General features: G+C 32.7%; 2 protein-coding genes and 1 pseudogene across 2 annotated transcripts; all 3 read left to right on the top strand.

The window, feature by feature from the left end:
* Positions 1 to 209: 209 nt before the first annotated feature.
* Positions 210 to 1,039, top strand: LOC145112041 (uncharacterized). Its single transcript, XM_079048251.1, has 2 exons — positions 210 to 775; positions 868 to 1,039. The coding sequence occupies exons 1-2, from the start codon at positions 210 to 212 to the stop codon at positions 1,037 to 1,039; spliced, it is 738 nt and encodes a 245-aa protein (XP_078904377.1).
* Positions 1,040 to 14,163: 13,124 nt separating this feature from the next.
* On the top strand, positions 14,164 to 14,904 carry LOC145112040 (phosphoglucomutase, cytoplasmic-like; annotated as a pseudogene).
* A 1,342-nt stretch (positions 14,905 to 16,246) lies between these two features.
* LOC145112039 (uncharacterized) lies at positions 16,247 to 16,789 on the top strand. The gene has a single exon (XM_079048250.1). It carries the CDS (start codon positions 16,247 to 16,249, stop codon positions 16,787 to 16,789), a length of 543 nt encoding a protein of 180 aa, XP_078904376.1.
* Positions 16,790 to 18,992: the final 2,203 nt, after the last annotated feature.

Genomic DNA, 18,992 nt, shown 5'->3' with positions numbered 1-18,992 from the left:
TTCAATTCTGTTTTGTGGCTTTAGGTTGCGTGGTATAACATATTTGTTTTATTGAGTTAATTAATATTTCTTGGTAATGTATCTCGTTTACTCTTTACTTATCACTAATAAATGTTTGTTTTCGTATGCAGATTTGTACCTTCCTTAGGTGCATGATACTGTTAATATATGTGGGGTATTTACCCCTTCTTCGGAACTATCTGACAACAATGTACTTCGCAGTGGATTTGGATGGAAACCATGAACCCCTACTCTTAGTAATTGGTTTGGGAACCTTAGAGTGTGAAGAATCATGGAGATTGTTCATGATGAAGTTAAAAGAGTGTTTAGGTGAGGATACAGAGGTTGGTTTCATAAGCAACCTATGTGATAAAATGGACTTTGCTGTTCAGAGTGTCTACCCAGATTCGTATCATGAATATTGTCCTAAAGATATAGCTCGAAAAATACGTGATCTTGTCGGACATAATGATACGGAAGTCGAAACGTTGTTTTGGAAGTCATGCAATGCATATAGTGTTCATGATTTTTACTTGTGTCTGGAAAGGTTGCAAAGTGCATGTAGGAAACCACCTTTCTGCACCTTGCTTAGGAGTCCAATTTTCTGGCTTGACGATATAGCAATTTCAAAATGGACACGAGCATTTTTCCCAAAAGTACGTTACAATGTTAAATCGATTGATGTCCCTGAAATGTTGCAAATTATATCCACGTCCACACGTGAGTTTCCTATCACAACGATAATTGAGTTAATCAATACGTCGATACAATCAAAGTATGTTGAACGGGCTGAAGTGGCGGGTAACTTTATATTTATATTTAGTTTTTTTCTTGTATTATTATTTTAAAATTAACAAATTTTGCAAGGAGGTTGTCTGGTGGGGTGACCCCTTATGTTGAGAATAAGGTTCAAAAACGTGTCAACAAGTCTTATAATTGGGTGGCAAGACGTTTGTATGGGGATACATTTGAAGTCGATGACAATTCTGTCACCACCAAAGTACAATTTGAACGTAGGGTATGTAGTTGTGGGAAATGACAAAAAATCGGTATACCATGTGGCCACGTTATAGCATCTCTAAGAACTCGTACGTCTGAAGCCATTCAAGAAATGTTGATTATAAGTTCACTGCTTTCGTGTATCGAGTTGCATTTGGATCTGAGTCGCTGAATTCTATACCATCACATGTGCACTGCGAAATACCAAATGAAAGGGTGGTCGTGTTACCTCCCTAAAAGAAGTAGTTATTCATGTAACCCGTTTGCATTTTATGTCATATTATGTATTAGTTATTTATGTATGACGTTGCATTTTATGTCATGTTATGTACTAGTTATGGGTTAATGTTTTAATGAATTGATTATGGACCTGTTATCTTAATTCATTTTTAATTGCGATTGAGGAAACAACATACATTAAAAGTAAGGGAGATTTATTAACTACTCACAAAACACACGTACAACAACAAGCAACGTAACTAACAAAAAACAAATAACTTAACCAACATGCATATTAAAAGTGAGGGACATTCTTTAAAAGATTCCATGCATCTCCGTGGGTAAACTCTCTACCATCAGATTCGAAACGGTATAATTCCAAAGCCACCTATATGAGAATGTCTTCATCCATATTCGCATGTTCATTATCAAGCTCGTTATAAATACGTTGAAAATGCTTGACCTTTCTTTTCAAATCCAGAAACTTCGCTCTGACATCTCTTCTTCTTCGATATTGAGTACGCCCCATTTGATGGTGAAACAAATGATAGACACGAGACCAAAATGATCCAGCGCGAACTTGTGCCAGACCTGGTGGAAAATCCTCCTCTACAGTTACGATCCAAACTTGAACCAAAGCGATCTCCTCTTCGTTGCTCCATCTTTGTGGTACAGGTGAGTCCATAGTTGCAAGGGGAAAAGTAATGCGATACAATTAAAATGGATATGAACAACTATTTATACTGACTCCTTATTTTCCCGGTGCAATGGTTTGTCAACTCAAGTAGTAGTGTATTGTGTTGTCATTCGATGCAATGACTTGTCAACTCGAACAGTGATCTGTTGTGTTCTCAGTTAGTACACTGCGTTCTTCAGTTAAGTTGGACTATGAATTGCAGACAAATTAGAAGATTGGACTACGATATTGTGTATAAAATACTATAAATTGACATTAAGTTAAAAAAACAGTTTACTAAACGATGTTACAGTTATTCATATATTATTTTTGAAATTTTACTCTCTTTATTTCACTAAAAATGAGTTCTATAGCATGGAGCAATGAGGAGTTCTTGGTTCTTACACGTGCATATATTCATGTGTACGAGACCAGCAAGTTGAACGATCCTATGTTTTAGACTCGTTTAACCAATATCTTTAACACTGAAAACCGAATGACTACAGCAAACGATCATGACGAACTGGACATCTTAGCAAGATGGTATGAAATGAAAACTTAAGTTCTATTATTCAACGATCTTTATACCAAAATTGACGATACCCGTTTAAATGCTACTGAGGAGGTCATCTTGGAACCTGCTAAGGAGGAATACAAGTCATTAAGTGACGGGTTGGAATTCCAGTTTGAAGCCCCTAGGAATATTTTGAAATATACCCCGTTTATTTAATATCTATTTCAATTTATTAGGTGTGTACTAGGTTATTTTCATGTATTACGTATGTATTGGATGTACCTCCTATGTTTAATTTTAATTAATAAATGCTCATTGTATTAGTTTTCACGATACATTACAATACATTACTAACAACAATTCCATGAACCATTAAACTTAAAACATTACAAACATTACTAAAAACAACGAATTAAACTTAAACTATTAAACTAACAACCATTACATGAAACATTAAACTTGTAACATTACTACAAACAAAGCATTAAAATAAAAAACAAGTCCATGGGTTATTTTTAACGGAAAATAGAGCGGTCTACATGAAATACTGATTATTTTTAACAACCTTCCAAACTTCCTCATATTCGAAGTCTCTGCCTTCACGCTCACAGATGTAAAAATCTGTAACAAGTTCCAAGAACTCTTCTTCGTCCCGACAACGAAGTTTGGTACTTTTCGCATAATTACACGCTCGATTGAACCATGTGATTTCTTCCTTTACATCTATCCATTTACTAACAACATCTGATTGTTGTCGTTGTTGTCCTTCTCCCATCTCATGGTTGAACAAAGCTGTTATGCGGGTCTATTCATCAACTACTAGGCAATGCGGGGGAGCAAGTAACGGTACACCCTCCTTAACACTTAGCCAGCATCGTGTTAGAACCAACACCTCGTTTCTCGTCCATGGTCGTTCAGAATTGGAACCAGGTACTTCATTTGAAGAATTTGTTGCATTCGACGACATTTCTAAATATGGGAGTTGGTTTCGTTTAGTTGATATGGGTGTTTGGTTTGTAGATCTTAAACATCTATTTATATTAATAAATACAGGAATATGAATTACAACTTTGACTATGAAATGGTTGCATTTGGACAATGATTTGCAGGTTACTGCAGTGACTTATCATGTCAAACAGTCATTTATGTCTTGTCACTTCAGAGTTTGACTACGATTTGCAGGTTACTACAGTGACTTGTCATTAATGTGTAGTCATTTCAAAGTTCGACTATGAATTACAACTCTGACTACAAAATGGTTGTATTTGGACTAGTATGTATAAATACCACTTATAGCACCAGTTTATTATAATCTCGATTTTATTATGAGTTCCTCACAAAATTTCGAAGTTTGCTCATGCAACGAAGTAGATTGTTACTACTGTGATTAAGTCGACCCTTTTTTTACACCCTCTTCAGCCGGCCCATATATGTCAGATGAAAATTTGGAAGAATTGAAGAAGGCTGAAGAACAACAAGAACAGGACAAAGAGTCATCCCGACTTCTCACTCAACGTGGTAATGATATTGCATCGGAATGCAAAGAAGCTCAAGAATGGATAGACCTCAATAAAAACAAAATCAAAGAGCATGAAGAATGGATAAAAAGACTAAGAAAGCAATCAGAACGACTGAAAAATGGCTTGCTGAGAAGGACGAGCAGTTGATACAACATAGGGTGCAAAAGGATCGTTTAGAAGATAAAATGAGAATTAGGGATGAATATATAACAATCGAGAAAGAGAAGTACCCATTGCAGTTCCCTGAGTTTAAAAATTAGTTACAAAAATGTTGTAACGTTATCATGATACACCTTACGGTGCAAAAGGATCGTTTGTTGTTTTTTTTTAAATAAAATCTTGTAATTGTTATAATCTGCAAACTAAATATTATAATATAAAAGCTTCATTAATTGTTATAATCTGCAAACTAAACTAAAATATGAAAGCATAACAATGTCTTGTAAGATTTAATACAAAAATTACAATACATAATAAGTTAACAACTCTTCATTTCAAGTTTTTTTTATATCAAAATCAGCGTCATAGCTTTGTGAGCCACTCGCTGAACCACCAATATTAAATGCCATTTCTGCAGTAGAAATTGCCATGCGATGTGCTCCACTATCGGACGCCCTTCTAGTACAATTGTTTCTCGTATGTCCTCGTTGACGACATGTAGAACACTCTTTTCTAATTGGACCCTCGTCTTGGGATGGAATGCGGTCTGTGTTTCTTGGCCTGCCTGGCTGACGTTTATCCTTTATAGGTGGCTTAACAATCATCAAATCATCGGGGATATCCCATTCGGATGGCTTTGGCAAAGGGTTTATTGATTCCTCATACGTTTTCCTCAGTGTTTCGGTAAAGTAATCATTTAATGCATACCTCGAGCAGTCTTGGTAATTGTTCACTGTTAAACATCTTATGACATGACCACAAGGTATCCCATCAAGTTGCCAATACCTACATGTACATGTCATTTGTTGGAAATCAACAATCACGTTTTGTGCCCCCTTTTTGACCTCGCATTTCGTGTTTGAGATCATGCGAACATCCCACTTACTAAAAGTTTTTTTCTTTTCTTTTACAATATCATCGGCCTAAGGGGTGAGTGTTGTTGTTGCTTCTGCTTAAAAAACAGACAAAATGAAGAAGTTAAGATCAATAACATTTAATAAAACATTAATATTAAAAATTAACTTAATACCTTCAAAGTTACGTCTTTGAAACCACCACTGTTGCATTGTTGCACAAAAAAAATCGATCAACATAAGTATCGGCACCTTACGTGTGTGTCTAGATAATGCATTTATAGACTCCGCACTGTTGGACGGCATAAGATTGTATCAGTTCCCTCTAAAATATGCCCTAGACCAAGTTTCTGGATTTATACTTTTTAAGTACTCCCATACTGGTTCTTTTGTCTTTTTCATAACTTCCATGGCAGCGTCAAAAGCATCAACTGTGTACGCCCTACAAGCCTCCCAAAAAATTCCTTTAACTGTGTTACTCTTCCCGAATCTAGATACTATGTTGAAATACAAATGGACACCACATATTGCGTGATGAGCGTGAGGAAAAATATTGGCAACGGATGTTGCTATAGATGGAGACCTATCAGATATAATTGTAAGCTCCTGCATAATGCGTATGCAATCACGTAGTTTTTGAAAAAACCATGTCCAAGGATCTGTACACTCATTTTTGCATATACCATATGCAACCGGTAATATTTGGTTTTGTTCGTCCTTAGTAACTCCAAGTAACATGGTACCTTTGAACTCGCCCTTTAGGTGCGCTCCATCTACTACAAGGGTCGGTTTACAAAAATTTACAAAAGCGCGTACCTACAATACATTGTATATCTATTCAAATACACCAAAATAAAAATGAAAAAAATAATAAAATATTACAATACTAACCGAACAACCAAGTGTGACGTACAAAAACTCAAAGCGATCATCACCATCTGTTTAATATGTGTCACCGTACCTGGATTATGTTTGACCAAATTGTGGAAATAAGCCGGAAGTTTGGTAAAAGAATCCTCTTTCGTACCCTTAACAACAACAATGCATATTGCTTCGCACGCCATGCCTGATGGTATGAGATATTGATATTCAATTGAGCATTCATATCATTAATAATATCTTTTCCCCGATAAACTCTACTATAATCTTCAGCCAAAACATCAGCAAGATATTCACCCAAAACATATTTGTTTGCTTGTCGATGATTAGGTTGAAAATTGTTGAAGAACATGTGTGTACATCAACAAATTTATTCTCTTGGAAAAGTCCATCAGAATTTTTAATTGCTTTTGTTCTTAGTAACCAAGAACAACTTTTCGAAACACACACAACCTCATATCTTGATTTGGTGGATCTACTTGTCCTCGTCTGAAAACCTTCTCGAAGACATTTTATACCAATAGCTTGCTTTAAAAGTTCTTTGTTCTTAAATATACTCTCACATTCAATCTTTTGAAGATTGATGTCTACCATCTGCGTTGGGATATCTTCATTAATATCAACTAGGCATGCTGGTAGAGGGGGCATACTGTAAAAAAGGCTATCAGGATACTTAGCTTTAACTTCATCACCCAACTCATCTCCATCTGAATTGCTTTCTAAGTCGGTTATATCTAAACCTACATCAGTAACATCAACATAATCCTCGTAAACATGCTTTTTTCATCTTTTTGACGCATAATTTTTTTCTTTTTACTTTTATCTACTACACGCCTATTCATAACTTTAACTTCTTGTTCGGGAACATCAACACAACGACCACCCACGTCATTAAGATATGTATCAACATCATCATCACCAACATACTTGTAATTCTCATGATCCACATAGTGAATAGGTGAATAACTAAAATTAACATTTTCAGCAACACTGTGAAATTGAGGTACACTAGGAGTATTGAAAGTACCTATCAGATCGTTGCTCCCTTTATAGTCGCATAAATTACCAACCGACTGATTTCCACTCTGACCAGCCTCATTAACCTCATCTCCTTCATCAACCACCACAAACACTTTCACAGCCCTTCCTCCACTACATTTGATTACATTTTTCTACATTCTAACATCCATGTCTTCAACTATGGCTATATAATAATTTAATTCAGGATGATGGAAACGAAGACTAATTCTATATTTGTCTAACAAACCAATTTTGCTTCTTACCAAAGATACAAAATCACTATAACTAATATACTCAGAAAATATCAAAGCGAATTCAGAAATACCTCCATGTGGACATACGTATTCCGGATTTGTTTCAATAACTTGCCATCTCCCACCGGTTACAAGACATACCAAATATTCAATCATTTTTTTAGAGAGATTTTAAAGAAATTTCCTAAAGAAATAAGAAGTAAAATGATAATTTTCTACAAAAGTTTATATATATAATAAGGTTATTTCATAGTCAAACCCATTGATTTCATAGTCAAAACAAAAAAAATAAAAAAAAAACATAATTTCGCAGATGAAAGAGAGAGGAAATCGCATATGGAGACAGTCCATCTGCGATTTTAGCTTGGTAATGCCCTATATATATATACAAAAAAATTAAAAAAATACCACACCTTTGAATGTACAAGTGGCTAAATCACAACTGTGCTTTAGCCACTTGTACATTCGCAGATGGGATGTGAAAATCGCTGATGGACCATTCCCATCTGCGATTTGTATGGCCAATTTTGCAACTTCAATTTTTTTTGGCTATTTTCCACAAAGTAATTAGTATATTTGGCTAATTTTGTCATTTTCTCTATTATTATTAACAAATCATTTATAAAGATAACAAATAATTTTATTTAAATAAAGGGAATACATTTGTTGCTAATTTCTAGGAATATAATGGTGGACTAAGTACTCTTCTATTGTTTGCTGACCACTTCAAACTCTCTATGTTCCTCCTATGCATCGTTGTGGGTGTCATGGTGAGATGTACTATGCGAGTGTTCATCTAATGGTGGTGTTCCTCTTATGTTCTTTAACCTATTTACCACCCAACATCCATACCTCACATGATAACAACCATCGGCTAACACACATCTATCAAATATGAAACGCGGACCGTGAATGACAGATTACATTTAAACATATGAATGGTGATTATCTATTTCAATTGTCATTCAATGTTCACTTTTCATTATTGTTGGATGTGTGTAATTCGATGGTTGTTTCCAAGTAATGTATGGAGGTTAGGTGGTACTTATGTTAAATAACATTATGAAAGATCTATATGTTCAAGAATCATTGTGTAATGATATTTTCTAATAACATGTGATCGTATAGCGTCACACAATATAGAGTAGACGCTTATTGACTGTTTATTAGTTAATTTGATTATTAGTAAGTATTATCAACTCTTGTATTTAATTAGAGAAACGTACATAGTACATCTCACCATGACACCCACAATGATGCATATGGGGAACACAAAGAGTTTGAAGTGATCAACAAACAATAAAAGAGTACTTAGACCATCATTCTATTCCTAGAAATTATCAACAAATGTATTTCCTTTGTTTATAATATATATATATATATATATATATATATATATATATATATATATATATATATATATATATATATAGGCTTAGGTTATTTTATTTTTACTAACTATTGTGTGCCAAAATGCACAAATCTGGACCAACGGATGGAATTCATCAATGGACATGATTTGAGAGTGTATGATATTACAATGGGATAGCATGTACCATATAATCACACAAATTTTAGCAAAAGGGTATTTTGGACAATTAACTACAATTATAAAAGGAGATTTTCGGATATTTTTGGATAATTAATTCTCCTAATTTTTAAAATATGAGTTTTTTAATTAATTCAATTTTAATTCTAACATAATTTGTAAACATAACCAATTTATTCTATCAGAATATTTTTTAGTTAGAATGATACTCTTTCAGAATTTTATTCTATTAGAATATTATTGAATAATAACAAAGTTCTGGAATCCGAGGTTGAAAAATAACAACATTCTAGCATATTCTGTCAGAATAACATAATGCCAATCATAAACTACTAAATACATTCCGAAAAAAATACACAAAATAGATTCTTGAACTAATAATATACCAAATAATTAATTGTGATTCTTTGAATAATAACAACATTCTGAAAGAATAACAAGTGTAATTTTTAAAAAATAACAACATTCTTAAACATTGAGTGTGATCATTCTTTAATTCATTCTTCAAGCCTTTCCCATTAGTTCTTCAAGCCATTTCTATCACAAATTCTGTTAGAATGCAACAGTAAAATTCTGTTAGAATACATTATCAACATATAAATATTAAAATTTTATCAAAATAAAACAGTAAAATTCTAGCAGAATTTATTATCAACATATAAATAATTAACCAAAACCATAATCTGAAGACATGAATAAAAAAAATTAATAGATTTTTATCCTCTCAATTTATTAACAATCAAATGAATAACAGATATCTAACCATGGTTTTTATCCTTTCATGTTACTTGCAATTTCTATGACTTTATATATTCTAACAGAATATACAGAATATGATAGAATACATAGAATACATTCTGGCAGAATACATAGAATGCATAAACATATATATATATATATATATATATATATATATATATATATATATATATATATGTTGGTTAAAAAACTGATAATTGTGTTCCAAAATCAAAATCAAAAAGCAATTGAATGTAAAATATATTTTCAGGATTGAGGTAAATAATTTCTACAATTAAGCACAAGTTACTACATCACATAAACAATCTTTTGTTTTCTAGTTACAAATACCTAGATTTCAACTATGCATTTTATCGAACACTTTGTGTGCTTCTTCAGTTTCTTCAAAAAAAATTAGTGAGAGTCTTACCAATCATCATGTCACCATTGATGGAAACATCCATGGAGTTTGATAACTCCTTCCGTACATTATCGCTTGGTTCTGAACATCGCTTCTCTTCTTTCTTTCGCTAGTGAAACAACATGTTGTCTTCTCCTTTGTACAACCGCATTCCCAACTGCAGTTTCAAATTAATATAATTGAAATCACTTGTCAAATTCAAACTCATTCAATCGTTCATAAAAGGGGTCAGATTCATCCACACGACATGAAATGGATTCATCGCTATATCATCACAATCAACAGAAATAACTGGAAGAGAGAAAAACCATAGTCAAATTCCATGTGCTATGAACTGTAGAGAAAGAAAGCATGCCTATATTCTTGATCGGTGGTAGCGTTCGACGGTGATGGCGGAGTCGATCGGTGTTGGGTGAAAGCCGGAGAGAATGGAAAATGGGTGAAGGGATTGACGGCAATTGTAATTTTCAAGCGTAGGGTTTTTTGGGTTTGACTTTGATATCCCATATTTAAAGGGATGATAAATATATTAATTATCTACCATATTTAAATATGTCAAGATTACTATAATACCCTTAAATGATTTATTTAATGATTTATTATTTCCTGAATTCTGATTGGTGCATACAGGCACACAATAATTGTCAAAAACATTTGAACATATCTCTCTCTCTCTCTCTCTCTCTCTCTATATATATATATATATATATATATATATATATATATATATATATATATATATATATATATATAAGATTTGTTAATAATAATATTCATTAATTTCTTAGTAATTTTCAGAAAAATCGTAATATTTTGCTTGTTGGGTATTTTTCAGAAAAGTCCCGCTATTTTGAAATAACTAACGAAAAATGACATAATACTAGCTAAATCTGCGAAACCGGCCAAACATGGTTTTTTCAAAATTTTAGCCGGTTTTCTGTGCTTTTTTGTAAACAAAATTTAGTTTGAGACTTTATAGAGAGAGAGAGAGGCTGGATCAATATCGAACCATCTTGAGGGACCGAACCAATGAATTGAGTGTTTGTACAATTAAATGAAAATGAATTCGCGAGAGATTTAATTCAAATATGATAACCGATGTTGTTTAAATTTAATCGATCAGATGAATTGATTTTGTTTTAAGTTAATATTAACTCAAATTACTGTGAAATAAAGCTTTGTTAAAAAAAATTAAAAAAATTAAAAAAATAATAAAAAATGTTGATGCATTGTTTTTCTTTTTTTCCCATTTGTTTCACAGATTCCTTCAAAATCATACTATAAGATGTTTTTTTTTCACATTATCGTAACTCAATTTACAACAAATTATATTATAATTGAGTTTAATATTTTAATTTTGGATAAAACACAAAATTCACCATGCATCTATATTAGATGCACAGTTATTTGAGGTGCATCTGAATGTACCAACGTTATTTTATTATCATCAGAATAGTACTAGTACAAGGAAAAAAACTAATTTGTGATTATTATCATAATGGACCTATATTATTTTATTAAGAAATTCCTAAAGATCCCCATTGGATATTGATAATTAGAATATATCATCTCTATCAGTATTCCGAAGTCAGCAGAATTAGGGTCATGCTTAAATAAACATCGGTTTATAGGAGACAAGGATACAAATACGTTCTCATACACCACTAGAAGCTGGTTTATAAGTACTTGTTAAGATGGGATACAATATTACTTCTACTTACAACTTTTTCGGATAAGTTTACTTTTTCATAGTTGTTGAGAATGAGGGGTTTACATGAGAAGTAAGTATAATTAAAATGTTTATAACTATCATTTTTTGCTGATTTTTGTTGTTTTCTAGGTTAAGTTGTTTTATTGTTGTTGTTGCTATTTTTTGTTGATGTTGTTTTTATGGTGTGGTTTTTGTTGTCCTTGCCGTTCTTTGATGTTCTTTTTCATGTTATTGTTGTTTCTTGATGTTGTTTTTGCTGTTGATGCATTTTTTTTTCGTGGTTGTTTTTTTATACTGTTTTTTAAACTGTTTTTGTTTTTTGATGTTATTGTGGTTGTCATTTTTATGCTATTTTTTGTTGTTTTTTTTATATATGTGTATATTAATATGCATATATGCATATAAATGTATACATATGCATATGATGTATATAAATGTGTACATATACATATTATGCATATCCATATGCATAAAAATAAGTATATGACATGCATATTCATATGTATATGAATAAGTATATGCATATTCATAAGAAAACGTATATGCATATACATATGAATAAGTATTAACACACACACACACACACACACATATATATATATATATATATATATATATATATATATATATATTCATAGGAATAAGTATATTTATAAGCATATAAATAAGTATATGCATATGCATATGAATAAGTACATGAATATGCATAAGAATAACAACATGCATATGCATATGCATATGAATATACTTATAAGTATATGCATATAAATAAGTATATGAATATGAATATGGATAAGAATAATTATATGCATATGGAAACTAAATAGAAATGATTATTGTTATGTATATGTACATGCATAAAAATAAGTATATGGCATATGCAAATGCATATGCATATACATATGCATATGCATATGAATAAGTATATGCATAAGACAATTAAATATATATGATTATGTTTATGTATATGCATATGCATAAGAATAAGTATATGACATATGCATATTCATAAGTATATGCATATGCATACGAATAAATTATTCATAAGTCAATTAAATACATATGATTATGCTTATGTATATGCATATACATATGCAAAAGAATAAGTATATGACATATGTATATTCATACGCATATGAATAAGCATATGCATATGCATAAGAATAAGTATATGCATATGTATATTCATAAATATATGCATATGAATATGCATATGCATAAGAATAAGTATATGCATATGAATATGCACAGTGTTGCAAAACTCGGCCTACTCGGCCGATTACTCGGAATCGGCCCTCCACCGAGGAGAGTAATGTGAACTCGGCAAAAAAACTCGGATTAAGTCAAACTCGTTCAAAAATTGGTCAAAAATCGGTCAACCTCTCTCTAACTCGGGCCTACTCGGTCTTATTCGGTCAAACTCGGCCAACTCGGTCAAAATCGGTCAAAGGGTCAAAATTGTCATAAAAAGAGAAAAAAATCAAGAATTTCAAGATTCATATGTATAATACACTTAATGATTTATTATTTAACACACACATGTGATTATTACTACATATATATATCTTAAATTTTCAGTAATTATTTATGAAGTGAGACATTCGTGTGTATTTCAGTTTTTATGTATTCACATGTATCTAATTTTGTTAGGTATTTCAATCAAATTATGATTTTAACTTATGATTTTGACATATATAATTTTCCTAAAAATATTTCTACATGAAATACCGAATCCGAGTACTCCCCGAGTACTCGCTACTTCGTAGTCGGCCGAGCAGCTACCGAGTAGCGAGTTCTACAACCTTGAATATGCATATGCATATGCATAAAAGTAAGTATAGGCATATACATATTCATTCTTAAAAAATAACTATATATATCTTATATATATATATATATATATATATATATATATATATATATATATATATAATTTTTTAGATTAGCAAAATTATTTACTTATATTTCGAATAATATTTAAAAAATATTTTTTCAAAAATAATATTTAGTGCATATTCATATTTTTATGGAGTTGTTATTCTTCTTTTCTTCCATTTGTTGTCGCAACAATGATGAAAATTATTGATGTCTGAAATTTAAGACTAAAGTAAAATTGGGAAATTGGGAAATTCCTAAAAAGGGATGAGAATGAAATTTATAAAACAATCAATTTACTTGATTCTATTAGAATATTTTGGCTGCAAGGTTATTGTTTATTTAAAGCTAAAAGACATAATTAAAAACATTAAACAACTATCTTATAAATACTAAAAGTATTGGAATCATTTTCTAATTCAAAATCTTATTTAAATGGTGAGTTTCCTATTTTATCCTTGACTAAAAACTATCCTAAAATTCTGAATTATCCAACACAGTGAACATGTGTCATTGATTGGGATGTATATCACATTAGCTTCTATGTTCTGCAACTTAGCAATGGTGGCTGATTTGGTACATGGTTTGACGAACAGGACTATGGTTTCCATGTAAATATTTCACATTGAAGTATGCTTATCTCAATGTGATAGTTGTTGCAATAAAGCTACCAATGGATTTCACGTTGAAACATGCCTGAGCTTTTTGTGCACCATAATGGGTAATCGTTTTCCTTCTCTAGAAAACTATAAACACAAAGGAAATTTTCACAAACATGATGGATGTTGGACCGTGTTCTATTTGTGGTGAAGAAAGTTTCGGAACTAGTAAAATTTTCCAAAATAAATAACTAAATATAAAATTTCAAGAATCTTTCACTTTTAATTCTATTTTGTTATAGGATTGAACCATATACGTGAAAAGGATGGAATATGGGTTGTTTTAACTTAGATGTCTAATCTTTATTATAAAAACAAAGACAACCTCACTAGTGGAAACTTGTCACTATTGAAGACATTGTGAAGCAACAATGGGCCAAATTCGGACGCCATTATTACACTCGATACGATTACGAGGTTTTTAAATTTTTATAATACTTATTCAACTGCCAGTATTGTTTTAAAAAAATACTTTTAAGTTGATATTGTTTTGTAAAGAATGTGGATGTAGGTGTTGCAAAAGAACTAATGGCCCACTTAGTCAAATTATAGTCTTCTCATAGTGAAGTTAACAAGTAAGTTTCATGATTTCTCTTTAACTAATTCAGACTCTTTAAAGTTTGAACTGTTTTAGTTACCAATTACTTACATTGTGATATAAATTTGAATGCAGACTGATAAAGGGGGTACGATCTGATGTGGCAAATGTTGCAAGTGCTGATGAATTTGAATACAAAGATCTTGTTGAATGTTTGTATTCAAACAAATACACACATAATTTGAATCTTACGACTAATATTGTTGGCATCAATATTATCCTTCTTAACAAAACTAAAAAACAACATAATATCGCATAATGGATCTATTTAAAAAAACAATGCATCAACCAGATGCATATGATTTTTTTTTAATTTTACTCCAAATTATAAGTTCTTAATCTCAATAATCGAACAATAATTTTGTAATTAATATGTTGGTTCTTTCCTTTAATTGCTAGGAATGAAAGAAATTCATCATAAAAAGTAATCAATTTCTTGGTTCGTTTCCTTTAAAAGGATTTCGTTGTTGAACTTCATTATATATATATATATATATATATATATATATATATATATATATATATATATATATATATATATATATATATATATTAGTAAATTGACAAAACTGTAAAAATGGTCCATGTGGTTTGCATTTTTTATGGGTTTTGGTCCAAACCTCAACAATTTTGGCTACATGGTCCTTTTGAGCAGGTTTTCTTATAGAATTGGTCCCTGGGAAAGTTGAAATGTCTATTTTACCCTTTTAATTTCCTTTTTCCATTTTTTTCATTTGTTTACCATGTTTATTAATAAAAAATAAAAAATAAATCAACCCACCCCTGTATCCTACGAAGCCTACAGTGTCCCTTCACTCCCACACCCTAAATCGGTATCTCTCCATCAACACAGACACCACCTCCTATAACACACACCATCACCACCGCCCATACCTCATCTAACTATTATCAGGTTACACAACAAATCCATTCCCCGTTTACTTCTGTTCCAATAAAAACCTTTAATTTAACCAAAAGCTTCTTGTTTGTCACCTAATAACATCGATGATGATGTGTGATGTGGCGACATGTGGATAGAATTAGGGGCTTACGAAACTGCTACTGAAGATGCATAAACCCACATCATCGATGATAGATTTTGAAGGGTTGATCTGATTCAGAAGAAGATACTTCAATTTCTGAGAAATTGGCATATGGGCGTTGTTTAAAAAAACAATTAGGGAATGTGTAAGGAAGATCAATGTTGTAGATAAGCTTTTGATGTATTACATAGTTTTTTTACTAGTATTATTGTATGATTATTTTATTTATTGGAATTGATTTATTTCATGTTTGTTATTATCTCCTATTTTGTAGCTAGATTTCCTATCCTTTTGTGTACTGTTTATAAAAGGATTTTATGATATTTGAATAATACAACAAGATATTGAATTTATCATGGTATCAGAGCAAGAAACCTAGCTACTCTGCGAAACCCTAAACCTTCATCGCCATGGCAACGGACGATGATGAATCTTCTAAAAAGAATAGTAACAACAACAACACACCATATCATGACTCTCCTTACTATATTCACCCATATGATTCACCTAGACAGTTGCAAGTCAACAAGTCAAAACTACATGGATTAGGTCCAAGAGATGGAGAACTTCTTGTTCGCCAAAAACAAGATTGGCTTCATAGACGACACCATTGTGGAACCAGAGAAGACGTCGAAGGAGTATATGGCATGGATAAGATGTGATTTAATGATAAAGGGATGGCTTACTATAGTCGTGGAGAAAGAAATAAGAGCAATCGTCAAATACGCCAACACTGCTTCAGAAATATGGTTGGATCTTCGTGAAAGATTTGGAAAAGAAAGTGCTCCTAAGGCTTATGAACTAAAGAACCAACTCACCACCACCCAGAAAGACGGGACCTCTGTGTCTTCCTACTACACCAATGTACAATCATTATGGGATGAGATTCAATCCACCTTCCCTACACCAAAGTGTACTTTCAATGGGTGCACCTATATAATAGGGAGACGTCTCATTGAGCATCAGGAGAAGGAGAAGTTGTATGAATTTCTCATGGGCCTAGATGGTGACTTTAATGTCATCAAAACTCAAATACTTGCCACTTCACCAACACTGAATCTAGGATCATCTTATCACCTTGTCGCTGAAGACGGACGTTAAAGAAACATCACCAAAGATAAGAAACCCACCATAGAGGCAGTTGCCCTCAAGACCTTTGTGCCCAACAAACAAGACGAGAACTCTTGGAATAAGAACAAATTAAATTAGATTTTCACAAAGAAAGAGGCCGATACCCAACGTTGCACCTTTTGTGATAAAGATGGTCACAATCATGATGGGTGTTTCAACGTACTATGTACCCAGATCGATGGTCGGGCAAGGGAAAAGTGGACAAAGAAAAACCAAAAGTTGCTTGTGTTGACACCAACCCTATCCCTGGTCTTACAACAGATCAGTATGAAGCTTTTTTGAAGTACTTTGGAGGACCCACTAAACCGGAAGGTGAAGAAACCATGCTAGTGGCTAACATGACATGGAGATTTGGTGATGAAAACGATTGGGTCATTGATTCCGATGAAACTAAACATACGAATTATAGGGCGGACATTCTCTCCAACAAAACCAAACATGTATATGATAGGCATGTTGTGATTCCTAATGGAGATGTCATACCGGTTGAAGGGAGTGGAGATTACCTTACCGAGTGGCATTAAAATTGAAGGAATCCTTCATGTTCCTCAATTTAATTGCAACCTTTTATTTGTTAATCGGTTAACAAAAAACCTTCAATGTGCCATAACCTTTTTTTCCGGATTTTTAGATTATGTAGGGTCTCCGGTCAAGGAACTTGATTGGTGCATGTGATTGTCGAAGGGGTTGTATCATATGGGGATTTTCGAAGAAAGGAGAAAGGCTATGCATGTCACGATAGATAGATGGCACAAAAGATTGGGCCATGCTTCAAAAGGAAAGTTAGTTAAATTAGATTTTCTTAAAAACATTGCTTCTAGTTTTAAGAATAAAGTATGTGATTCCTACTCAAAGGAAAAATATATTAGGTCTCCTTTTGTTTTAAGTCAAATAAAGACAAGTCAATGCTTTGAGTTAATTCATTGTGATGTTTGGGGAAAATAATGTATACCTTCCCTCACGGGTGCCAATTATTTCCTAACTATTGTTGATGATTTTAGTAGGTCTGTATGGATTTTCATGATCAAAAACAAATATTATGATAGTAGGTGTTTAATCAATTTTCATAAAATGGTTGAAAATCAATTTGGGAAACAAATCAAAAGAATAAGAAGTGATAGTGGTGGTGGTGGTGAGATCATTTCCCATGTCATGGCCGATTTTCACAAAAAAACATGGCATTCTATTTGAAACAACTTGTCCTCACACACCCCAACAAAATGGGGTTGTTGAGTGCAAGCACAGAGATCTTTTGGATATAGCCCGTGCTTTAAGATTTGAGGTTGGTCTTCTAAAGAAATTTTGCGGAGAGTGTGTATTGACTGCTGCCTACTTAATCAATCGGTTACCATATACATCTCTTTCAAACAAAACTCCATATGAAGTGTTATTTGGCGAGAAATGTGATTATGGACACATGAAAGTTTTTTGGTTGTTTAACATATTACATAAGCAATGAAACCAAAGGTGACAAATTCAAAGTGCGGGGGAGACCATGTATTTTCTTGGGCTACCCACATGCAACAAAAGGGTTGATGCGAACCAATATCAACGACTGATTGGGAGACTCCTTTATTTGGGAGCAACAAGGCCCGACATAGCTTACTCAGTCAACATTCTTAGCCAGCATGTCGCTGATCCTAGACAGCATCATCTTGATGCTCTTTTGTGTGTTCTTCGTTATCTCAAGGTTTCTCCTGGTCAAACAATTCTTTTGCCGATATTAGGTGGGAATGATCTTGTGGGCTACTCTGACTCCGATTGGCTTGGATGTCGCATGACAAGGCGTTCTCGGACAGGTTATCTTCTCCTTTTAGGATGAGCTCCAATCTCTTGGAACTCTAAAAAACAATATGTGGTTTCCCGATCTTCTGTTAAAGCTAAATACCGAGCAATGGCCACCACTGTTAGTGAAATCATTTGGATGCGTTGGATGTTAAAGGAATTAGGCGTTGATCAACATGGTTCTACTACTCTTTTTGTGACAATCAAGCTGCCCGTCACATTGCTAATAACCCTGTCTTTCATGAACGCACTAAGCATGTGACGATGGATTGTTACTTTGTCCGTGAGAGAGTGGATTCAAAGGAAGTTTAACCTATGCATGTTGATACCAAGTTATAGCTTGTTGACTTGTTCACGAAAGGTTTAGGTTCCCAACATCTTCGTTTTC

Source organism: Lactuca virosa, chromosome 5 (assembly GCF_052849685.1).
Source record: "Lactuca virosa cultivar CGN04683 chromosome 5, Lactuca_virosa_CGN04683_v6, whole genome shotgun sequence".
Lineage (NCBI taxonomy): Eukaryota > Viridiplantae > Streptophyta > Magnoliopsida > Asterales > Asteraceae > Lactuca > Lactuca virosa.
Note: the sequence above shows the minus strand (reverse complement) of the source record. Positions and strands in the feature narration are given on the sequence as shown.